The sequence below is a fragment of the Columba livia genome, chromosome 5 (assembly GCF_036013475.1).
Source record: "Columba livia isolate bColLiv1 breed racing homer chromosome 5, bColLiv1.pat.W.v2, whole genome shotgun sequence".
Classification (NCBI taxonomy): Eukaryota; Metazoa; Chordata; class Aves; order Columbiformes; family Columbidae; genus Columba; species Columba livia.
The window spans coordinates 67502872-67527772 of NC_088606.1; the positions used below are offsets into that span (position 1 = coordinate 67502872).

Consider the following 24901-nt stretch of genomic DNA (forward strand, 5'->3'; position numbering starts at 1 on the left):
AAGTTAATGGCTTTGGCAAGCGGTGGTGGTGAACAGCGGTGGCTCCTTGGTGGGGAAACCACCGCCGGCTCGGCACGTCCCGGCTCTGCGGCTGCTCCCCCCACAATTAAAGCTGGAACCAGCATTGGCGCTGGGTAAACACGGAGGAACGTGGCCCTGGGGACGGGTAATGAGCCGCGTCGCGACATGAGGACGCGGCAAATGGAGCTGGTGAGGAGCTACTCGGTGGGAATTCAGCAGCAGGAGCTGGGGGGGCAGCTGAATTTGTGTCCCCAAGGTTTTTTTCTGCCTCACCCCGATGCAGAAGGTGCTGTGCTGACCCAGCAAGGGCAGGATCAGGCCTGTCCTCCCCACCCTGAGCATCAGCTGCAGAGCCGGGACTGAACATCCCCTTCCTTTGGGTGCCTGGTGGCAAACAGAGGCTGGAGGGAGCAGGACGACCCCAGGGAGGACGGGAGCAGCTCTGCGGAGGAGTGACAATGTCATGTGCCGGGGGACAGGGGACTCGGATCAGTCCTCGGCGTTTGAGGTTTGCAAGGCAGCGCTGATATGGAGATGGGGTTAAGCCAGATTAAAGATCACACGGGCGGAAAGCAGCCTGACAGGCAGCGATATGGGGACAGTCACCCTGTTGGCAAAGCTGCCCCCCCCTCCTCCTCCTTGGGACAATGTCACTCCTTGGGGACCATGCCAGTGGCCATCCCATGGGCTGGGACATCCCTGCACTCCTTGGGGACCAAAGGGAGCACCCACACCAGCTGGTGATCTGCAGCAAAGCTGTGGGGCAAAGCAAGTTGGGGGGAGCACGGGAGACCCTTCTGGGGCTTGGGAGCCACCCCTGTGCCCCATGATGGGCCTGGAGGGGACATGGCTCTTCCCCTGGTGACATTGCCCCGAGGTGGTGCCAGCTGAGCAGCTGTGTTGGGGTGAACAATGGAGAGAGCGATGGAGAGAGCAAAGGAGCCATGGAGAGAGCAAGTGAAGGAAAGAGAGGTAGAGAGAGGGATGGAGAGAGTGATGGAGAGAACAAAGGAGTAAGCAAAAGAGCAAGTGAAGGAAAGAGAGATGGAGAGAGTGATCGAGAGAACAGAGAGCCATGGAGAGAGCAGAGGAGTGAGCAAAGGAGCAAGTGAAGGAGAGAAAGATGGAGAGAGCAGAGAGCAATGGAGAGAGAGACAGAGAGAGCAGAGAGTGATGGAGAGAGGGATGGAGAGAGCAGAGGAGCAAGAGAAGGAGCAAGAGAAGGAACAAGTGAAGGAGAGAGAGATGGAGAGAGCAGAGAGCGATGGAGAGAACAGAGAATGACGGAGAGAGCAGAGGAACGAGAGAAGGAGCAAGTAAAGGAGAGAGAGATGGAGAGAGTGATGGAGAGAGCAGAGAGCGATGGAGCAAGCGATGGAGAAGGAGCGAGCGCAGACTTACAAGAAGGACTTCATGTCCAAGCCGCGGTTGCGGATCTGCCCCACCACGTGGTCCCAGCTGCCGGGATTGGAACGGCTCCGGCCGCCAGCCATCCGCTGTTTGGAGCCGGCGGCGATGCCCTGCCGCCCCGGAGCACCGCGGGAGCCCCGCGGGTTGCTGGTGCCGGTGGAGGAGCCGCTGTGGGCTTGGAGATGCCCCAAGCTTTGGCTGGTGGTGGGTTGGCTGTGGTTGGCGCGCTGGTTGAGGGGTTGCTGGAGACTTTGCTGGCGCATGAGCGTGCGGGGCCTCTGGCATTTGGGGTCGCCTGCTGAGGTGGGGATATACTCAAGGGTAGTGGCTGTGGACAAGGTGGAGTCCTCGAAACTTAGGGAGAGGAAGGGCAGAGGAGAGGAGAGAAAGGAGAAGAAGGTGAAGGGGGAAAATTGGAGGAAGGAAAAGAAAAGAGTTAGAGAGAAGATGCCCCAGCGCAGGGAACGCTCCGGCAAGGGCCAGCGGGTGCAGCGACCGGTTCCTCTGCCTCTCGGGCCCGCTTTGCTCTCGCCGCCAACACGGGGGTCTCGTGTCGCCGCCATCTCGTTGGGGGGCTGCCGGGGCTGCCGGGGGGTTCGGCACCGGCTGGGTGCCCTCCCGCTCCTGCCGTGCAGCCGGTGCCTTCCCAGCACGCCGGCCGCCCTCGTTTGCCAGCTAATTAGGCTGCTGCGTGACGGTGAATCCCCCGGCGCCCGCTCACGTGCTGCCAGCCAGCCCGTCCCCGTCCCTCCCAGCCCAGCACCGCTGGGTCTCAGCATCCCCCGGCGTGCGGGACGGTGCCGTCGGGGGGTCCCGCAGCCACGGGGGTGCCGAGCACCCCGCAGTTGTGTCATGCCACCAAGCTGGGTGTCCCCAGGGCCAAGCCAGCAGAGAGGGACCCCAATGCTGTGGGGGTCTGGTCATGCTCCCAGTCTCCCCTGCAGTCATGGGATGGGGACACAGAAAAGCCAAAATTCCTTCATTTCTGGCAGAGAGCGAAGAGCAGGCGAGATGCCGGCAGGGGACGCGGTGGTGGCCCATGCACCAGCCCCGCGCCAGGGCGGCAGGACATGCGCGGCGCAGCCCATGCTGCCTGCAAAGCTCCTGGCCACAAGCCCAGGGGTCCAGCCAGCCTTGGGGGTCCCCAATGGACAAGGACAAGGTCCCCACGGGCTGGGGAGTCACCTCCAGCAGCGGCCACCGATGTCACCCTTGGCTGAAAACGCGCGGCCAAGCTGTGCCGTCGTGCATTGCCAGCAGTGGGGGGACAGAGAGGGAGGGGGGGGAAGGTTAAATAGCTTGAAAAAAAAATAAAGAGGTGAAGAAAGAGCAGAAGGTGAGAGAAAGAGAGAGAGGAGGGAGGGAGGTTGAGAGGAGTGGGGACGGGTCTGGCCCCACAGCCGGGGCTGGAGGCACCTGGGGGCACGGCCCCCCCGCGCCTGCCGCCGACCTCCTTTCACTTCCCCGTCACATCCGAAATTAGTTTCATTTACAACCTCTCAGTCACAGGAAACTAAATCTGGCTCCTCTCGGCCCGGCGCCAGCTGGAGACGCCGGCTCCTGCCAGCACCGTGCCAGGCGGCAGCGCGCCCTGCCCGTGTGCCCTGCCTGCGTTCCCTGCCCGTGTGCCCTGCCTGCAGCCGAACCCCCCCCAAACCCAAAGGCTCTGCGCCACATCGCTGCTGCACGGCAGGATGCTCCACCAGCAGCATCCTCGTCCCCTTAACCCTGCCCTGACTGCCTGCATCAGCACAGCAACAGACGTCTGTGCATCCGTCTGTCCCTCTCCCAGCCCTGCCAGGCTCTGGAGCCACCTGCTGGGATGGCAGAGCCTGTCCCCACGCCGGCACCGCTGTGAGCCGGTGGCAGCAGAGGCACCGAACGGCGCGTGTCCGTGGCTCTGGGCGTCTGCGCAACACCTTTTCATCCCCAACCGTGGCACATCCCGCGGAGCAGCGCGGGATCCCGGTGGGTTTAGGGAGGGATGAAGGCTGCATGGATCCCCCCTCTTCCTCGCCTCTCCCTCTTGCCTCCCCACACACCAGCGTCACGCCAAACGGGTGGCTGTGGCTCCAAATGAGGGTGAACGCCCATTTTTGGGGCTCCAGGATTCAACTGAGGCGGCAGGACTGGCCTTTCTCCTTTGGGAAGGTTTTTCTCCCCACCGACAAGGCTGGAAGAAGTGGCAGGGATGGGGCGCGCCAGCAGCTTTGCCATTGTTACCGACCTTTCCAAAGGCACTGGAGCCACTGCCGGGACCCGCTGGCTGCTCAGCCAGTACCATGGTGGTGGAGAAACTGGCGCAGAGACCAGGACCATAGGATGGAGGCCACAGCCAGATAAATAAATCATCGCCATCTTCCCCAACTGAGCTATGGTCTCTGCCAGCAGCGGAGGGTCTCACCGAGACCCCCACCCAGCCGCAAGCCCTGCAGAATGTGCCAAAACCCTGGTTTTCCCCTAAATTTGTTAAACCGACAATTTTCCCCACTGTCCCTGGCATCAGGTGGCGGAGCTGCAAGTGCGGTGCCAGGTGTCGGGGGACAGCACGGAGGGACATCCCAGGGACATGGGGACACAGGACAGCAGCTCCTGCCTTTGGGGCATCACCACCATGGTGTCCCCTGCAGCACCCAGCAAAGCCACCCAAAGTGCCAGGGACAGCACCCAAGGGTGCTCCTCCCGCCCAGAGGGGGCTTGAGCTCTGCTCCCCCCAAGCCAAAACGCCGCCGGAGCCCTGGGCGTCCCCTCGGCACGGTGGCCCCGGGGGGATCTCTCGGTGGCCCGTGCCGGGACGCCGATGCCGGGATGGCGCTGCCGGGCCGTGCGTGCTCACTCACTTGGACAGGCTGAGTTTCCCTGCGGCCAAGTGACTCTGCACCGTGTGCCAGCGGCCTCGCGCCGCCTTCCCCGCGCCGGGCTCGCTGTGGGCAGAGACGCTGCTCCTCAGGCCGTCCTCGCCGAGCCGCTGCTTCTCCCCGGGGCGGGCGGCGTCGTGGTCCCCCGCCAACCCCGCGGCGGCCGACGCCGTCAGCTTGGCCCCTGATAACAGAGAGCCACTGGGACGGGTGGGCGGCCGGACCCCCCCAGACAGACACGAACCAGCCGGACGGACAGACGGATGTGGTGGTTTTGGGGGGGGGTGGGGGTGGGCAGACAGACAAGAGATGGACAGACAGACAGAGAGAGAAAGAGAGATATCAGCACTGCAAAAGAAAAAAAAAAAAGGGGGATCCTGGCTGGGGACGGGGGGGAACCATCCAAAATAAAAGTGGGGAGGAGGATGGGGGGTCGGGGTCCCGCTCGCCGGCAGCCCGGCCCCAGGGGGGGACCTGTCCCTGCGCCGAGGGGGTGTCCCCAACGCGCAACCCCGTCCTGTGCCACCGCGGGTTTGGGGGGGACCTGTCGCCCCTGGGGGGATGGGGAAGGAGGGGTTGCTCGTCTCCATGGGGCTGCCCATGGGGGGGGTGTGGGGAGCCCGGGAGGAGGAAGAGGAGGAGGAGGACGAAGGCGAGTGGGTGCTGCCCAAATACTCACTACACGGAGCAAACCAGGTAAGGAGAGACTCACTTGAGGGAAAGCCGGGGGTCACCGTACGGGGCGTAAGGTGAAATGTTTAGAATAAACTCCTTGGGAGGGTAGGAGCTCCATTTCTGCTGCACTGTGTTGTCATTGTTATTCCAAAAGTCTCTGTCTAGATCGCTACAGCGGCCGCAGACCGGGGAGAAAGAAAACAAAAGGGAAAATACAAGAGAGAAAAGCTGAATTCCTGCGAGAAGGGGAGGGAAAAGAACACCAGCCCCTCCGCCCCCGGAGCGCCGGGATCCTGCGGAGAAAGACGGGGAGCGCGGCCGCCCACCCCGTGACACCGACACACAGACAGATGGACAGACGGACGGAGCAGGGCAGAGCTGCGGAGAGACAGGAGCTGGCTGGGGAGGAGAGAAGGATGGGGGGTTAGAAAGGTGCCGGCGAGCGCCGTGTCCCGAGCACGCGTGTCCATGCGTCCCCGGCATGTGTGTCCGTGTGTCCCCGGCACATGTGTCCGTGTGTCCTGGCCTCCTCGGCAGCCGGGTCCTGGAAGCGCAGGCTGCTCGGTTAACCACGATGCTGCCGTTCACTGCAGACCCCACACTGAACCAGCCCCGGTGCTGCCACCGAGCCTGAGCCCCCCGGCTCCAGGAAGTCCCCTGTCAGCTGTCAGGAGGGGACGTGTCCCCCTCCGGCCCCTGGTGTGGCCAGGAGCAGCTGTGCCCAGGCAGAGGGTGCCCGAGGTCACCCCAGATGCCTGCACCCCAATGACAACCTGGCAAAAAGGTGGCACTCAAGGGGTAGATTTACAACAGCCTTACTCCAGGCAGGGGCTATTTCTCTCCTGGCTGTCCTGGCTCCTCCCAAGAGCCCTGTGGGTGCCAGGGGGTGCAGGGGGCAGACCTGGCGCTGGGGGTGGCCAAGAGAGCCCCCCCACTGCCAACCCCCACCTTGCTCCCTGCTCAGCACCCTGAGATGGGGCGTTCGTGCTTCTTTCCCCACTGCATCCCCAGTGCCCGTGGAGCAACCTGGGAGGGGGCTCCATCATCTCTGCATCCCTGGGGACACTGCATTGAGGTCCCCATGACTCCATCATCTCTGCATCCCTGGGGACACTGTGCTAAGGTTCCCATGGCTCCATCACCTCAGCATCCTTGGGGACACCATGCTGAGGTCCCCACGGCTCCATCAGCCCTGCATCCCTGGGGACACTGTGCTGAGGTCCCCATGGCTCCATCACCTCTCCACCCCTAGGGACACCCACATTGAGGTCCCCATGGCTCCATCACCTCAGCATCCTTGGGGACACCATGCTGAGCTCCCCATGGCTCCATCACCTTTGCATCCCTGGGGACACGGCGCTGAGGTCCCCATGGCTCCATCACTTCAGCATCCCTGGGGACACCCACATTGAGGTCCCCAGAGCTCCATCCCACCATGGTCACCGCTTGACAGGTGAGCCAGGAGAGACCCACCAGCTCTCCCAGTCTCCCACTGGGGCTGGGGGACCTGGGGACACCCCTGCACTGAGCAGGGGGCTCGGCGATGCTTTGGTACGATGGTGGGGACCATCCATCACTCAGTGTCCTCTCGCTGTCCCCCAAACTCCCTCTGCCAGGGCTGGGCACGGCCCCTCCTCGCTGGGAGCAGAGGGACGGCCACCTGTGTCCCCAAGGAGGGACCTGGGACACCACAGCCCCCTGCCCCTCTCCCCCCCGACCCTGGCACCTACTTGATGGTTTTCTTTTCGCTGCGGCCTCGGCTGGAATCGGGGGTTCCCACTGTCTCCAGGGAAGTCTTGTACCGCTTACCCTGTGGAGAGGAGAGGGTCAGGGTCAGGGGACAGCAGGGACACCCCACTGCCCCTCCATCAGCTGGAGGGTTTGACCTGGATTTTGCCCTTTTCTCTTACAGCCTCCTGATCACTGGGCTCCATCCCACCGACCCAGGCAGCAAAATTCTCAATGCTTCATCTCTGGGCACTTAAAACCAGTAAAGGCACTGGGGAGACACTGGCCTGGCCACCCTGGCTCCCAGGCACTGTCCCCAGGAGGCTGGAGGGCCAGAGGGTCTTGTGCCCTTGTGTCACCCCAAGGACAGAGCAGCAGCCACTGCCTGTGTACCCTTCCACCGCCTCACCGGGGAAGGAGCAGGTAATTTTAGGAATAATTGAACCTGAATTAATTGAGTTCACCTTCCCCACTGAACGGGAAGAGCTGCCATATGATAATGAAGCCAGCGCTGGCTCCTAATTGGGGCTTGTAATCAGGGCACTTCGCTGCCATTTCCGACACAGGTTCAGCCTGCTGCTCCCATCCAGGGCGGACAAGAGCGTAATTAAAGCCAATTAGCGAACAATCAGGAGCGAAGGCTGCTCCGTGCAGGTGTTGGGAGGCTGAGGTGGGATGGGAACAGCTGCCGGAGCAGGCGGGGGTTGTGGACCAGCCCTCCCAGCACCACGGCACTGGGCAGCATCCTCCTCCCCATGGAACGGGGGATTTCTGCCCACGGGCTAATCCTGCCAGGAGGCACAGCGATGCTCAGCCTCCTTGGATGCTCCTGGGATGATCCTGCCAAGAACTGCAGGGATGCTGGATCTCCTTGGATGCCCATGGGATGATCCCGGAGGGAGCTGCAGGGATGTTGGATCTCCCTGATGCCCATGGGATGATCCTGCCAGGAGGCACAGGGATGCTCAACCTCCTTGGATGCCCATGGGATGATCCTACCGGGAGCTGCAGGGATGCTGGATCTATTTGGATGCCCATGGGCTGATCCTGCTGGGATGCACAGGGATGCTCAACCTCCTTGGGGGCCTATAGGCTAATCCTGGAGGGAGCTGCAGGGATGTTCAACCTCCCTGGATGCCCCTGGGGTGATCCTGCCCCAGGCACAGGGATGCTCAACCTCCCTGGATGTCCTTTGGCCAGCCTGGAGGGACTCAGCCCTGAGCCCAGCACTGTCCCCAGCACAGGAATGATGGGGACACGGTGGCAAGTGGCTGCTGGCCCACGTTCCCGCAGCACTCGCCGACCTGGCGCTGCCACCTTTGGCCGCGGTTCCCCGCAGCTGTTCCAGCCCCATCGAGGGCCAGCTGGGATGTGTCTTTCCATTCCCAGCCTGAACGCTTTCCCAGGCGATTTATACTGATTTGTTCCTCTGCCAGCTCTGTCCTTGGGCACAACCAGCCCTTCTCCTCCCCAGCGCTTAAACCGGTGCCACCGTCGGCATCACTGGGGTGAGCATCTCCCGTGCGGGAAGAGCCGTCGCCATCACAGCACTTGACCCAGATTTAAATCTGATGGAGAAGGAAAAGATGCTGGCGCTGGGATATTCCAGGAAGAGGAGGAAGGCTCTGAGGCTTGGAGAGGGATGCTGGATGTCCTGGGGGTGCTGGGGGACACAGCGGGTGGCTCCTGGCACCGCTGGGGACATCCTGGCCACCTTCCCGCAGGGCTTTGCCAGGCAGGAGTGTGCCCAGCAGGCCAGGGGCCAGATCGTTACTGCTTGTCGCAAATATATATATATATATACCCTTATATATGTATTTGGAAACTTTCCTTTATGCTGCACAAACAGTTTGGCCCAAACATTTAATTATCGCATCTCCTAAAGAGCAAAATACATGCGGCAGCCGGCACCCGCCGCAAACCGCCTCCGCCGGAGCCACACGCTCCACGGGGGCACTGTCCCCACCCAGTGGGACCCCCACCCATCACCAAGGTGGCCAGGACACGGTGTGTCACACTTATTCCCCACCCCAGCGCCCGGTTGGGATGGGGACACTCACCAGTTTGCGCTGGCACCACTGGCAGATCCCGCAGAGGACGATGGTGACGCTAAGGCTGACGGTGATGATGGCTGAGACGAGGAGGACGTCGCGGGAGGGAGCTCCTGGTGGGGCACAGAGCAGAGCCACCGCTCGGCGAGGGGACAGGACGGGGACAGCATGGGCACGTGCCTCCCCCTGCTCCCGCTGGCCATCATGGCGCGTTTTGTGCTGCTTCCCCTTGCTCATCCCTTCCTCTCTCCCTTTCCTCTTTGCCTTCCTAATGCTCTACCCTTCCCCTTCACCATCATTTCCTAATGTCTATGCCTTCCCCATCCCTTTCCTATCCTTTCACCTTCTCCATGCTCCTCCCCTTCTCCATCCTCTTCCATTTTCCTTTCTCTTCCCCACCTCTTCCTCTTCCCCTTTTCCTTTGCCATCCCATTCCCTTTCCTCTTTCCTTCCCCTTTCCCTTCCCAATGCCCATCCCATCCCCCTCCTTTCACCTGCTTCATCCTCTTCCTCTTTCTTTCCTCCTCCCCTTCCCCTTTTCCTTCCCCATCCCATCCTCTTCCCCTTTGCCTTCCTAATGCCCTTCCCTTCCCAATCCCCACCCTTTCACTTCCTTCATCCTCTTCTCCTTCTCCATCCTCTTCTCCTTTTCCTTCTTCTTCCTCACCTCTTCCTCTTCCCTTCCCCTTTGCCTTTCCCATCCCTTCACCTTCTCCACCTTCTTCCCCTTTTCCTCATCCCCACCACAGGGTTTCTCCCTCTTTGGCTCAGCCAAAACCCCACAAATTCACCCCAAAGGGCAGCGCGGGTGCTTGGTGGGGACAAGGGTTGCCAGGGACGGGGTCAGGCTGTCACCTCCTCTGCTCCTCCCCAGCCTGGTCATAGGGACAACCTTGGGGACCCCAGAAGTGGGGGGACAACCCTGTGCTCCTCCAGCATCATCCCCACGGGCGCTGGGGATGGTGACGGGGCCAGTGAGGGGGGTGGCCCTGGGAGGATGAATATGGACCCGAAGTGGCTTGTGGGGGACCCAGCCCTGTCCCCTGGCAGGTGCCCTGCTGTGACATCCCTGCAGGGACCCTGTAGCCGTGCCCTGGGGACAGGCCACCATCCGTGCCATGGCCAGACCAGCCTGCCTTGGAAATGTACTGCAGTATCAATATTAAACAATAATCGTTAATAATTAATTCACCCGCAGACCTTGTTATTGTAATGAAATTTGCCAGCGGCTCCGAGGCTGGGATGAGTCAGAGTGGCCCCGAGGCAGCCAAACTGGGGGCTCAGGTGTCCCCTCCAGCACATGGCGGGGTCCCTCGTGTCACCGTCACCCTGGTGTGCTGATGGGTGAAGTCACCCCAGGGCTTTTTTGGGGACAGGGCAGGGGGGTCGCAGCTCCTGGGCCACGGCAGCCCCCGGCAGCGGCACACGTGTTCCCTCCAGCCAAAAACCAGCGAGGGGGGGCCCCTCCAGCCATCGCTCCTCGTGACTGTGTATAAACCTCCCGTAGCAACTGTTGCCTAGGAGGGAATTTGGGACCAGCCCTTAATTTCAAACATTTATAAAGCCCAGCTCGAGAAGCTGCTGGGGGTGTAAAGCAGCCGCGTGAGGGGGGGCTGGTGTAGGACCCCAACCAGTTCAAGTTCGGCATGTAGATTAACTGGGCAAACTGGTGTGGCTGGGAATCAGGGTGAGCCCCCCCACAAACGCTGCCTCACCCCCCGTGCTCCCCGCAGCCCTGATGCCTACTTGGGGACACAGTGTCACACCAAAAGCAGGGTACCCTGCACGAGAGACGCTCATGCCAGCGGTGACATGTCACCCCGTGACCCCGATGGTGACACAGGGTCCCTGTGCACGGGGACATGTCCTTCCGCCCGTGCTGGCCGTGTCCCCAGCGCTAGGGACACGCTGCTGACCCCCGGGGTTGCTTCTGCCCTCAGCGTGATTTAAATGACTTTTTTTCCGGGCAATTAGCGCTGGTTAATTAGAGAAGCTGAGTGGAACGGAGCTCCTGGCTTGTCCCCAGTATACCATGCTGTTTGACGGTGGGGAGAGCGTCCCCATGCTGGGAGAGAGGGTCCTGGTGCAAGACGCCCTCCTTGGAGTGTGCACCTTTGCACGGGGGACCAAGTCACCCCTTGCATCCTTCCAAGCCCCCCCTGTGTAAACAGCCCCCCAAGTCTTCGGGAAAGCGGCCAGCGGCGGTGACAGCAGCGTGCCACCGTGTGCCCGACACCCCTAAGCCACCGTGGGATTAGCTGTGGGGGAAACACTTCAAAACCTGATCCGAGCACAAGCGTGAGGCACAGGAATCCGGGCGGGAGGATTATTCTGCTGTCAGCAGCAGGAAAAGCCGCAGATCCTGCAGGATCGGAGCGAGGAGCTCACGGCGAGGAGCTGGCGGCCAGAACTGCTGATGCTGACAGATTCGGCACGTGGCGGAGCGCTGGCACCGTGCCGGGCTGGGTGCTGGGGTCGTGGCAGAGCCAGGTGTCCCTGTGTGGGCAGCCCAGCCTGGGGACACCCCACGGTGCCCCAGCCAGTTGCCACCTCTTCCTGGCCTTTGGCATCATGCTGGTGGCTCTGGGCACCTTGGTGGCCCTGTGCATCCCAGTGGCTTTGTTCACCTCGGTGGTTTTGTGTATCTTGGTGGCTTTGTGCATCCTGGTGGCTTCGCTCATCTCAGTGGCTCTGGGCACATCTTGGTGGCTTTGCACATCTTGGTGGCCTTGTTCGTCTTGGCAACTTTGTGCATCTCGGTGGTTTTGGGCACATCCTGATGGCTTTCTGCATCTCAGTAGCTTTGCTCATCTTGGTGGCTTTGTGCCTCTTAGTGGCTTTGCTCATCTCAGTGGCTCTGGGCACATCTTGGTGGCTTTGTGCATCTCAGTGGCTCTGGGCACATCTTGGTGGCTTTGTGCATCTCAGTGGCTTTGTGCATCTCAGAGGCTTCACACATCTCAGTGGCTTTGGGCACATCTTGGTGGCTTTGAGCACACGTTGGTGGCTTTGCACATCTTTGTGGCTTTGTGCATCTGGGTGACTTTGTGCATCTCGGTGGTTTTGGGCACATCTGGGTGGCTTTGTGCTCCTCGGTGGCTCTGTGCACACCCAGCGCTCCAGCTAAGACATCGCTTGAGCCCGGTACAGCAAGATCCTCCTGCTCGGGGGCAGCTACACCCCCTTCCCACCCAGTTGCCTCAACTGGGGTCCCAGGGCCATATTTTTGGGTGCAAAGCCCCAAAATGCCCAGCTGGGGGTGGGTACAGCACCTCCCCTAAGCTTCTCGCTCCTCCAGCCTCACCTCCCTGAGCATCCTTACGCAGCAGCGAGACCCATCAATGCAAAATGCCCTGGCGGGGGGGAATGAAATCAAAGCTTTGCAGAGCCCCCCCAGCCCCGGCCGCCCACCGCGCTCTCTGGAAGCGCCGATGGAAACTGCTCCCCGTGCCAAGCCGCCTGCCGGCGCCGAGCCGAGCGCCCGGCGTGCCAACCCGCGCCAAACCGGCGGAAACGCGTCTGCGCCCGGTGAGGGGGGAGCGGGAGAAGGTGCCAAGTGAGCGGCGCTTCCCCCCTCCATAACCACCAGATTTTGTCACCGCGAGCCGCCGAGGGAGGTGACGCTGAGCCCGATTGGGGATGATGGTGCTGGGGAGGGGGTTGGAGGGTGGGTGGGGGCCCGATCCTGCCCCGTGTGACACCGGTACGTCCCCTCACCTAGGGGGGTGCTGTGACATGGCCGCGTCACCACCCCAGGGGCTTCCCAGATGCCGTTTGCCTGGCGCCAGGGCCGTTAATTCCTCCTCTTCTCGTCCTCCCACTCATTTGCTAGATATTTCCCAAACCCTCTTATTTTTAGGTTGCAGCTGAAAAGCTGTGAATTTGCAGCTTCTCGCGCTCCTGTGCAGGATCCCGGGGCGCAGCGCGGGTGGGAGCGGGGCAGCAGCACGGCGATGTCCCCGTGTCCCCAGCGCTGGCAGGGGGACAGGAGCCGGGCATGGGGGGGATACCAGGATGCAAAAGCTCAGAGAGAGGGTTGAGGCCTCGCCGCTATCCCTGCAAACAACCTGTCGGGCGTTTCGGGGCTGCGCTGAGCTGGGTTTGGTGTGCTGTGAGGTGCAACGGGGCGGCTGCAGAGCTGAGACGGCTGGTTCTGCTGGTGCCACCTGTCCAGGGGTGTCTTGGCAGGGGACATGGGGAGCCCCACGGCCACCGTCCCACCACTGGATGCGTCTCAGGGGACAGGAGCCACAGCTCAGCACCCCAGGCATGCCCAGGGCGAGAGGGAAGGGAACGGGCGTCTGTTCTCCATCTGTGCATCTGTCTGTCTCTCCGTGCATCCCCCTCTCCAACACATCCATCAATCTTTCCATCCATCCATCCCTCGTACACATCTGCTTTCTCCATCCAGCCATCTGTCCATCCCCCGGAGCTGTCAATCTGTCTGTCTCTGCCTCCCCCACGCCGAGCCGCCTGCCCCGGGGGCTTTGCCTCCGGACTGTCAGCAGGCACCGGGCAAGGAGCACCCTGTGCGGGCTCCTGTCCCCCAGCACCCATGTGCCCAGTGCTACGGTGATGCCAAGACACCCAGACCCAGCAAAAACACCACGTCGAGGACAGCAGCACCCTCCTAAAACCGGGGCAGCGGGTGCAGCCAGACATCCCCTGTCCCAAACCACCACCATCCACGGACACATCCTCTGAGGGGCAGAGCGAGAAACCTGCGGGATGGAGGATGCGATGGGCGTTTTGCTGTTAAAACCACCAGGTCCCTTGTGCACCCAAGTTTCATTTCGCTTTGCTGCTTGCGGTTTGGGAACGGCACTGGGGTTGTGCATCACCACACCGCCCTCCCCACAGCCGGTGGGCACCGCGGTGGCTGGTTCACCCTCCTGCCACGAGCCGTAGCCACCGGGAATGGCTCAGCCCACGATTCCTCAGAGCTCTCAGCCCTGAATCCCAGCGAGAGAATGCTCAGGGCACCCGGCGCCTCGCCGAGTCCCCAGCCCACGGCATCCCCCTGCCCGCGCTCCCCAGCTGCCCGCACGCCGCAGCCGCTGCCCTGCTCCCGTATGCAACCGGCGTGTGGGATGCACGACACGTTCACGTGCCGCTCAGCCAAGCCGCAAGGCCCCGGGTGACACACACACCCGCGGCTGTCACCCTCCCGGCAGCAGAGCAGACCCCTCGGGGCCGTCGCCCGTCCCCGCGCCGGGGTGGCCGCACGCAGGAACCGGCAGCGGAGGGAGAATTTGGCTCCTTCCCCTGGTGCTGGGCTATTTTTGGCTGAGGATTTCCGGAGAGACGCGTGTGGTTTCTCTGCCTAATCGTCCCCCACATCGCTCCTCCCGAGAAGCACCCGGACCCCCCGAGGGCTTTCTGCCCCCACACCCCTGTACCCAAATCCTGTTGGTTTTCCATTTTCGCTCCCCATTCCAAACCACGCTCCCGACGCCGCTGTAACGCCCCTCGTCCCCCGGCGAGGCTGGCTTCTGATCCCGGTCATTGCTGCCCCAAAACACAACTCCTGGTCACGCCTGGCCCCCTCAAGCCCCCGGGTATCGCCCCCCACGCCGGTGGCAGCCCCAGCCCCATGTCACCCGGCGCAGGAGCCTCTCCCGGTGGCAGCGGCAGGAGCTGGCCGGGCTCTCACGCCGAGCGGCATTGCCAGCTCTCGCGCCGCCACCACCACTTAGCCTCTCGCCCCAGGGCCCTCCATCATTCCCGGCCACTTCGGGTGACAGCGGGAGAGAGGGTGGCAGAAAGCCAGATGCTCCGGGCGGGGGGACAGGAGCCAGCAGGCTCCCTGCGCTGTACTCAGCCCCATGAGCCCCAAATTGCTTCCCCAGCTCCCTCACTGCCCTGGGTAGTGTCCCCTGGCCACAGCCACCCAGGACCCATGCCGACATTGAGCTTTGTGGCCAGGAAAGCCACCATGGGGACAGGAACCCCACAGAGAGCTCAGTGCTGGGGGGATGCTCAGCATCAGCACCCAAAGCGGGGGGAGGAAGAGGAGGGCTGGAGGAGGAAGATGGAGAAAGGCAGCTGGGAGGGGAGGAGAGAGGAGGCAGAGGAGGGGAATAAAGGGCTAAGTAAGGCCCCAGATGGAGGACAGGGGACAGGTGGGACATGGAGCTGGTGGGAATCCTCCTGCAGACCCTGGTCCCTAGGCTGCATCCTCCAGTGACACCCGCTGAGAACCCAGGGGAGCAGGGACAGTCACCCACGGGGGAGCAGGGACAGTCCCCCACTGCCCCCCTGCAGCCACCAGTGTCCCACAGCCCCATCCGGAGGGCACAGGCTGCTTGGAGCCCCCCAAACTGCAGCTGCAGGGTTGTCCCCACAACGTCCCCCGGCTCCGGAGAAGGGCTGTCGCGCTGTGCCATCCCTCCGGCTCCGGCAGCGCCATCGGCCACTTCCCTTTCAAACCTCATTAACTCCCCCCAAGGTGACCCTCTCCCTCCTGCAGCAGGAGCTGCCTGGGGACATCAGGAGGGGACAGGGTGCTCGGGGGGGCCCCCAACCTCACCAGCTGGCACCCAGCACCCCTGGACCACCACCGGGCTGGCATCCACGGCGACACAGGACATGTCCCTTGGCACAACCCAGTCTGTCACCCCCTGAGCCCACCCCAGCCCCACACACAGCCCCAGCCCCCCATTCACAGCCCGTCCCCCTGCTTGACGCTTTGGCTGCTGTTCTGCCTTTGTGCACCGTCCCTGCGCCTCGGCCCCGCCGGCGGCTCTTCGAAAGCCCTTCCCCTGCTGAATCCATCCATAATAGATATTGCAGCCGAGCCCCCAGGGGCCGGGGGGGGCTGGCAGCGATATTATCTGCATCTGTCTTCGTTTCTCAGCTCCCCCCCCGCCCTTCCCCGACAGCCTGAAAAGCCGCGAGATCAGGCAGGGAAAAGCCGCCTCCGGCTCCTCTCCTGCTCCTTGGCGTTTGGGGAGGGGGATCAGGCAGATCCCCCCGCCTGGCTGTGTCCCCCCCAGCCCTGTCTTAGCTGTCCCTGGGCCAGCGGGACATGTGTGTCACACGTCTGAAAGTGGGGTCCCCCTGGGCACGGGGATGCTGAAAATTTGGGAGGTGGTGGGGGGAGAGCAAGAGCAGGCTGGACCCCAGTCGGGGAGCAGGAGAGACCCCGGGAGGGCTCAGTACCTGCACGGACACCGCCCTGCCACGGGGGACAGAACGGAGCTGCCACGGGGGGACAGGAGCGCTGGGGGATGAAGGGACGGGCTGAGGCCATGAGGGATGCTCTGAGATGCAGCGGCAGCATCCCCGGGGCTTGAGTCTGGTGAACCCCAACCCTTAGCACGGCGGGGGTGCCCGGGGGGGTGGGAGCTGCCAGCACGGTTCCCGTGCCGTGCGGGACGCGTGGCTGCAGCAGGTGCCTGGCTCCCGGCGACACCGGCCAGCCCCGCATGCTGCCAACCCTCCGCTCTTTGTCTGCCATCCCTGGCTGTTGCGCTTCCCCCGCATCCTCCCCGCCGACCCCCGGACCCCCGCTCGCCCCCCAAGGGTATTTTGTCTCATTTTGAACCCAGCTCTTTGGCTTTTGTCCCAGCCCTTGAGGATCTGCTCCCAACACCGCGTCAGCGCGCAGACCTCTCCATCGCCCGCCCCGAGACAGCGCTGGGGGAAAACAAGCAGCCGCCTGGTTATTGATTCACCACCCTCCATCCACCGGGGCTGCCGCGGCACGGGGCCGCTCGGCATCCTCCGGCCAGGTGGCAGGGACGGAGCCTGGGATGATGGGGATGTGGGGCAGGAGGGTCTGGGAGGATGGGGATGTGGGGCAGGGGGTCCAGAGATCCCCAACAGCTGCATGATGCACTGAGGAGATGAAGCAGTTGGGGTGCAACTGTCTCTTTGGAGTGGGGGCAGCTGGGGATGAATGGGGGGGTCTCATGCTGCAGCAGGGAGGAGGGAGATGCTGGTGTCCCCCCCTGGAACCAGCATGGGTGGCATGGGGGACATTGTCCCTGTGGCACAGAGGGCACCTTTGTCTTCAGACCCAATCTCTGCTTCGCATTTGGCCACAGCTCTCCCCACATGTCACGGGGACACGGGTCGCACAGGTGGTGGCCCCACCAGCAGCACAGCCCCCTGTGGCCCCCCAGCCAAGCCGCCCAGCGGGAGGGAGCTGCTTTGGGAAGCGCCTGCGCTCGGTCCCCATTTCCAACAGGCTCCCTCGGGCGTCCCCAGCCCCAGAACCAAACCTCCCACCCCCAGCATCACCTCTGAGCTCCACCTTGCCCCCCCTTTTCCTGTGAACCAAAGTTTCCCAAATTTCCCCATAAGGTATCGTCTCCCCCCATGAAACGCAGCTGGTGCTGGGGGCCACAGCCACTGTCCCCTGCGTGGTGACACAGAGCAGGGGATGAGGCTGATGCTGAAGGAGACAAATGGGGGTTCAGAGGAGAACAGGAACTGCTTCCCCAAGGATGTGGCATGGCGAACACCCGGCTCTTGCCAAACCTCGTGGGGGTGTGAGCCACCAGCACCCTCCCAGCCACCACCGGTGGTGACAGACCTGCCAACCGCATGGCACAGCAGTGACACAGGAGGAGAAGCAGGGGCAGGGGCAAGGGGTGAGTTCAGCAGATGGTGTCCCAGTACCAGCTGCCGCCACGGCCGTATGTGTCCCTGGCCTTGCCGTGTCACCCCACAGGCCCAGGTGCCATGGCACAGTGACATGGGAAAACTCCCACGTAACGGAGACCCAGCAGCTGGGGACTGAGGGGTTTGGGGAGGGGGAGAAAGGGTGTCTGACCCCCAAACCCCAGCAGACTTTGCCTTTTAACCTTGCAGCCTACCGAGCAATGCCATGTGGTTGGTGGTCCACCAAGTGCCAATGGTGATGGCTGGTGGAGACAAGGGGGAAAACCAGGGGCCAAACACGAAATTTGGAGGGGAAATAATGCAGGGGCAAATCTCAGGCACGAGGAGGGAAGGGCAGCCCTGCCGGTGGGGACAGTCTGGCGTCCCCGCTCTGCCGCCAACCCGCCGGGTGACCTTGGGCCAAGCGGTCGGCGGTGCCGTGCTGTGCTCCTCTGCCCGCAGGACATCCCTGCGGGGTCTTGGGACAGGGTGACATGGGACCGAGCTGCTCCTGGACTGCAGCGGGAGCACGCAGTCTCCGGGCAGGCGGAAACTTCACCTCGAGGGCAGCTTGTCTGGAGCTGCCAACTCCCGGGGTGGCACTGATGCTGTCACCTGCGGCGGGTGACAGTGTGTGGTCCCCAGCGCTGCCCCGACCTGCCGGCTCCCGCAGGCCTGGCGCTGCCCCAGCGACATGCACCGCGGCGGTGCTCCCTGTGTCCCCGCCGGCACGTCCCCACACCACCGCAGGACACATTGTCCTTCTGCCCGCCGGTGACCGTCCCCTGAGCCGCGGGACACAGCGGGTGACGGTTGCCAGGCCCCGGTGAGCCGCGTTGCACCGGCAGCATCCCTTCCCCTCCGCACCGGCTGCCGCCAGCCCTCACCGGGAGGCTTTACACCCAAAAATCTTGCCGGCAGCGTCCCAGATTCCTCGATACGGGGCCGAGCGATGCCTTCGGAGCATGAGCTCAGCAAATCCGAGCTGGCCAAAGCCCCTTCCCTGGTCGCCCACCCCGGCAGGCGCAGCGGGACAGTGCTGGGGACCGAGGCTTGGGGACCCCCGGAAGGATGAAGGGGGGGAGCAATGAGGAGGGGGGTGATGCGCTGCCCACTGGATGCTTGACTGGGTGCTGGCACCGAGCGGGGCTGGGGGGTCACCTCGGGGGCGGGGGGCTCGTCTGGAGGCTGGGGGTTGTCCGGGTCCGGGTGCAGCCCCGGGAGGGGGTGCTGGGCCCGCGGGCTGGGGTGCCCCCGGGTAGGAACTGTCCCCGAACAGCGGGCCGGGGCCACCGGGGCTCCAGCAGCTCTGCAGGGCGGTGACTCATTTGAAAGCGGCGGCGGTGACTTTTTCTCCCCAAACTACCGTAACTCCCGACCGGCCACAGCCGCAGCCGGGGAGGCGACGGGGAGAACCGGGCAGCGGCCCCGGGCCGGGGGGGCGGCGGCGCGGACCGGTCCCGCCGTTGGGGCCGCTCAGGGGACACCGTGCGGCGGCTCGCCCCGCTGTGTGCGTGTGTCCCCCGGTGTCCGTGTGTCCCCCCCGGTGCTCGGCGCCGCACGACGGGCTCACCTGCGCTGGCAGCCTCCGGGTGCAGGTACATGGTGGCTGGCGGCGGGGCGGCGGCTGCCCGGTTCGGCGGGGCTGTGGCTCATCAGACGGCGGCGGCGGAGGCGGCGGGCGGCGGCGGCGGGGCGGGCGCGGGGGCCGCGGGCTGCGGGGCGGCGGCGGGGACCCGCATGCGGCGGCGGCGGGGGCCGGCAGCCCCGCGGAGCCCGTGCTGCCCGCCCGCTGCCTGCCTGCTGCCTGCTCCCTGCCTGCTGCCTGCCGGGTGTGTGTGTGTGTGTGCGTGTGTGTGTGTCTGTGCGCCCGATCGCGCATCCACTTGCTGCTCGCTGCTGGCGGGAAAGGAAACTGCAGCCACGGGGGAGGGAGGAGAGAGAGAAGCGGCCGGGGGGGGTCGGTGCTGGCTCGGCCCCACGCGGGGACACGCACGGCCCCGGAGGGGGACACGCGCGGTGACACACCCGCAGTCCCGCTGACCCAAATGGGGACCACGCGCGCACACGGTGACAATCCCCGGGAGGCCCACGCGCACCCCAGGAGGCACCGCACAGTCGTGGGGGGTGCCGCACCCCCGGGTCACCCCCTCCGGTGCCACCACACACGCCCCGATTCACCCCAGCAGGTTCCCGGTTGCCCCGCTCCTGCGGAATCCAGGCCGGGTTTTGCCGGTGCCGGGGCGCGGCGGCCGCTGCCGGGGCACTGCGGGCGCGGCGACCGCTGCGGGCGGTGGAAAACCCGGCGCGGATTACTGGAGCGGGTGCGAAGCGTGCGACTCGCTCCCGCTATCTCCCCCTCCCGCTCCCCGCAGCACGCAAAGGCAATTTCTGCCCCGGTTTTTATTGCGTCTTTGTCATTTGTTACAGAGACGCAGGCGAAGAGCAAACAAACGAGAGAGCTGCTCCGCCGGGGTGTGCAAACAGCAGGGCCTGCCAGGCACCAGCACCCCCAGCTTGTCCCCGGGGTGCTGGCCTGGGGGTCCCCGGGGTGGGACGGAGCGGTGCTGAGGAGATGCCAGCACCTGGTACAGGAGGTGCCCGTAGACGGAGGGATCGGGCAGGGGAGGATGATGGCGGCTGGGGGGCTTTGCTGGGAAGACTGGGAGCTGTGGATGCTTCCTCCTTCTACTGGGGGGGGGGGTCTCAGAGACCCACCCCAGCACCAGGTGATGGGCCTGGAACACTCACCTGGACGGTCCAGGGCTTGTGGGAACCTCGAGGGGCTCCTCGCAGGATGGAGGGGATCAGGTGGAGGATCCCTGGAGTCATACTGGGCTGGGAAGAGGCAGAAAAACCACCTCCATGGACTAAACCTCGACTTTCCTTGCCCCCAGGCTGGGTTTCAAGCAGAGAATGAAGCAGAAAATATCTCCTTATAATAACTATAATACAGAAAAGCCTGTGGAGGAGCCCCTGAACCAGCAAGGACTGGATTTAGGGATGGGGCTGGTCTGAGGGGCAAGCACAACCATAGCACCGGGGATTTCCCGGCAGCGAGGTGCCGGCACCCGGCACTGCCTGCTCCGGCAAAACTGGGGGTGATAAACCACCCAGTCTCGTGTGCCTGACTCACACTGCAGGCTCCTCGTTGCCCATCCTGGCTCACTGCCCACCGTGGCACTTGCCATGGGGCCGGGGGCTTCTGGCAGCCTCTCGGCGTGGGGCCAGCCCGGGGTGGGTGCCAGGGAAGCTGGTTGCCCGTGCGCAGGCGGCAGCCGGTGCGGCTCGCTGGGGAGCCACGTGCCAGGCAAACTTCTGCACGTACACCCAGGCGAAGCTCTTCCAGCGAGGTGCCAGGCTGCTGCCAGGCCCCCAGGACCACAGGTGGGCTGGGGAGGGGGAGCAGCCCCCTGCCCCTCTCCGCTCAGGGGGTGGCAAAGCCTCTTTACAGGGACATGCATCTTTATTTTGGTTTTGGTTTTTCTTTTTCCCCTTTGTGGGAACCTTCTCATTAAACCCTTGGCACAAACCCTTGCTTTCACTCTTGCTTTTCTCCGCTCGCTTCCCACACACTCTTCAAGCAAGCTTTAAAATCCCCGTCCCCCCGCACGCACAGACATCCCGGCAGCACCGTAACCTCCTGCACCCACACTCCGCTGCCGCCCGCCGTCACTTCCACCGGGGCCAAGTGGGTGTAAAACACGCTGCTGACTCACGGCAGAGCCGGGCTCAGCGCCGCACTCAGCACCACCCTGAGCCTCCACTGCTGGCCACGCTCGTGCCGTGGGGCCGGCACCTGGGGATGCATTTCCCTGCCCATCGGGCCGCCACGGAGGGAGAAACTTGGCCAAAACCACAGCTTGCACAAAGTCGAGGAGGTGGGCGTGCCAGGACATGAACCCCAAATCCCTGGGCAACCTGAGCTCCTGTTATCCCGAAGTTCTGAGTACGCAAATCTTTTGGCAACTGGACTCCTGGCATCCCACATCACTGGGTACCCCAAATCCCTGGGCAACCTGCCCCTGAGTACCCCAAGTCCCTGGGCAACTGGACCCCTGGCATCCCAAACCCCTAGGTACCCCAAATCCCTGGGCAACCTGAGATCTTGCCATCCTGAAGTCCTGGATACCCAAAATCCATTGGCAACTTGAGCCACTGGCATCCCAAATTCCTGGATACCCCAAATCCCTGGGCAACTGGATCCCTGTCATCCCAAACCCCTGGATACCACAATACCCTGGGCAATCATCCCAAAGTCCTGGGTACCCAAAGCCCTGGGCAACTGGACCCCTGGCATCCCAGACCCCTGAGTACTCCAGATCTCTGGTCAACTTGAACCCCTTGGGTATCCCAAATCCCTGGATATCCCAAATTCCTGGACAATTTGAGCCCCTGGAATCCCAGCCCTCTGCGTACTCCAAACCACAGCTCCCACATGGCCAGAACTCCACCAACTCAACCCAAATTTCTCCGGGAGGCGCTGGCAAAGGCAGGTTCCACTGCCAAATTGTAGTTTTCAGTTCCCAGCCTCTTTGGCTTTCACACTGTTCAGAAAAGAGTCATTATGCTCCTTTCTTCTCTCTTTCGCTTTTATTTTGTCAATGGGGAGAAAATGGGTATTTCTTATTCTCCCTTCCCACTGAACGGGGAGAACCTTTTCTTTTTCTTTTCCCCTCGCTCAAGCCTTTTATACAAATTAATCTCTGGGCTGAGGCCAAGCCTGGGGAAATTTCATCTGAAAACGATGAAATTTTCAGAGCCTAACGGGAGTAATTACAGGGGGTTAGAAAGCGAACTCTTTCGCAACTTTGACAAGAGCAGGCTGTGACCCGGCACTTGTTCCAGCTAATAAACATGTTAATGACGCGGCAGCAGCAACAGGGCTCTCCCACCGCTCCGTCTTCCTCCCCGGCCGGTCCTCCTCGTCCTCGGAGGCGCAGCCCAGCGATGCGGTGCGGTGTTTGTCTTTCTGTGCAAACACAGAACCGGTCGGGCGGCTGAGCGGGGCCGGCGGCTGCCGAGCTCACGCGAGCCCCAGTGTGGCTCCGGGAGGATGCTCATCCCTGCCATGAGTTATTCCGATGTGTAAATAGACAAGCTCGGCAGGTCGTATATGAGCAAAGCACCCAAACATGGGTTGTGGCTGCTCAGGACAGCTGGAACCCACCCGAGCTGAGACCATCAGGTGGCACGGGTCACCATTCCCTTTGCTATGTGAATAATTGGCCCGGTGGCGACTGAGTGGCCTGGTGTACATTTTAATTATGGAGGGGCATCCGTCATGTGCCCCTCCCGTGGCACAGCTGCTTGGTGCCATGTTTGCCGTGGGCACAGCCATCGCCACGCCGTGCCACGCCAGCGCAAAGACACAGCGCGTCCCTGCCTGCGGGTGGTGACACTGGTGCCCAAGGTGTGGTGGCTCTTCCAGAAGATGCGTCAGTGATTTCATGGTCCTCAAGCTTTAGGTTGAAGCCGTCAAGGCTCCGGATGGTGACCTGGAAGGCTCCGGTGGGATATTGCCCATCCAGCTCTCTGCTGGAGGAATTCAGCAAAGATTATTAAAAGAACAAAAGAAACACAACCAGAAACATGAGTTATACTTAACGTGCAGCACTGGAGATGCTGAGCCCTGGCTCAGCCCATGGCGAGCCCCGCTACCCCAGCCTGTACCCCGTATTCCTGCCCCAAATTCCCTTTGGTAAATAAGGGAAGATCTGCAAGAGAGAAAAGCGCGGGTGGGAGCTCTGGTGTGGTGATGCGGGAGCCGGGATGGTGTTTGACGCCTCGGGGATGGGCAGCCCGGCTGCTGCTGCTGCGGGAGGGGGTGTAGAGGTGTAAAGCCCGAGGAAGATGGGGAAAGGCGGCAGGTGGAGGCTGAAGGTCACAGCTCGGACTTTGCCCACAGGAGCAGCTGCTCGACAAGTGAGACAGGTGCCGGGGCTGCACCACGGGGCTGGGTTGGGTTCCTCCATGAGCCCGCAGCACCCCTGAGGTGCAGGGACACCCTCAAGATGCAGCAGGACCCCGGGAACCTCTGCGGTGGGTTTCGGCCAGGGATGCATGAGCACTGCCCCCCAAAGCCCCACAGATGAGGTGGGTGGCGATGAGGTGGGTGGCTTGGGGCAGCTGCCACGAGTCCGCACTTGTCCTTTTTGGCAGCACAGAACTGAAAACTGGGGTTTTCCCCTGTTTTTGCTGCACCCCACTCATGTCAGGCAGTGTCTCCTCTCGGTTGAGGTGCTATTAAATAAAGGGATAAACAATTGCTGGAGGACTCAGCTTGAAACGAAGGACGTGTGGTCACCCATCGCCTCTCAGCTCTGCACCGGGAGCTGCTGAAAGCCCTGCCCAACGCCAGCACCCACCTGGGGACAGGGGACAAGGAGCAGGGAACCGGGGGAGTGATGTGGCAGCTGCCAGCAGCCATCCCCGAGGAGGGAGTTTGTTTTTCCAGCCCTGGGTTTGGGATCAGGTTTCGATCGATGAAGAAGCGCTCGCTCTGGCCCCACTGCCCTGACTCAGCAGGTCCCCTCTGTCCGGTGGCCATCGGGGCTGGGCCAGCACCGCCGTGTCCCCGAGTCCCTGGGGGTGGCCACGGCGCCTCCAGGTGCTCACCGGCAGGGCTGGCACCGGCTGGGTCCCCTGCGAGGGGTTTGGGGTGACATCTGCTCCCGCCACCCCGATGCTGTCCCCAGGGGAGCTGGGAACGGTGACAGCGGGGGTGTCTGCGGTGGCCGTGCCGGGCTCAGAACACAGCCTGGGAGTGGTTTGCAGCATCATCAAGCCCACTTTTCCCTTTTTCCCCCCCAAAGCCTGCTGAACCCCCATTTTCCTTCCTCAAAACCCTTTGGGGCTGGTCTCAGGGCATCTTTTTTTCATGAGCACTGGAAAGCGCTGACAGTCGATGGCCAGGGAAGAAGATGCTCCACAACCACTGCCCTTTCTGCCTGCCCCAAAGTGCTCCTGCAATGCCAACGTGGGCCTGAGAGCTCGTGCTGCATCCAAAACAAAAGCTCTCTGCGTCCCCGTGTTCGTATAAAATGCGGTACACGGCTCCGTAATGAACACTGACCTCTATTAGGCATGCTATTAGTCTCATCAGGAGTTCCTAAAGTACATTGCTGGGGTTTTTATTTCATTTTTTTCGGTGGGTAGAAAGGCAGGCGGGTTCTGCCGAGTAACCGTACAATTAGGAATCAATCATCCCCGCGACTGCAGGCGCTGATGGAGCGGAGCCGCTGGGGACGGCCGGGGGTGACGATGCGCAATTTCCATGGCACGGCTGCAAGGGCCGGAGCGAGGGCGCGGGGGACCGGGAAAAATCCGATAGAGAGGTAAAATCTGCCTGAAAACCCGAGGGAGATATCAAAGAGCCGGAGAAAGGAATTGCTGTTACACTCATTGCCCCGACTAGCAGCAGCTCCCCCCCACGGCAGGGTGTCCCTGTGTGGCCACATCGGTCTTGCTGCCTCCCTGGGACATGTTTTGGGGTGAATCCTCCCTCCAAAGCCTCAGGGATGTTCCAGCAGTGCCACCGAGCCCTTGCTT

The 24901-nt window shown here is 62.8% G+C and overlaps 1 protein-coding gene across 3 annotated transcripts in view; it reads right to left on the reverse strand.

The window, feature by feature from the left end:
* SYT7 (synaptotagmin 7) overlaps nucleotides 1-19203 on the reverse strand; it is a 28352-nt gene extending 9149 nt beyond the window's left edge. Inside the window, exons 1-6 of one of the 3 annotated variants that reach the window (XM_065066393.1) lie at nucleotides 18924-19203; nucleotides 8753-8856; nucleotides 6695-6774; nucleotides 5002-5133; nucleotides 4272-4490; nucleotides 1423-1785 (exon numbers count right to left, since the gene is read on the reverse strand). In XM_065066393.1, coding sequence (XP_064922465.1) covers nucleotides 1423-1785; nucleotides 4272-4490; nucleotides 5002-5133; nucleotides 6695-6774; nucleotides 8753-8856; nucleotides 18924-18954 — 929 coding nt within the window. In that variant the 5' untranslated portion in view covers nucleotides 18955-19203. The remainder of the gene's footprint in view (nucleotides 1-1422; nucleotides 1786-4271; nucleotides 4491-5001; nucleotides 5134-6694; nucleotides 6775-8752; nucleotides 8857-18923) is intronic. The other 2 variants (XM_065066394.1, XM_065066395.1) reach the window with 2 other exon arrangements.
* Nucleotides 19204-24901: the final 5698 nt, after the last annotated feature.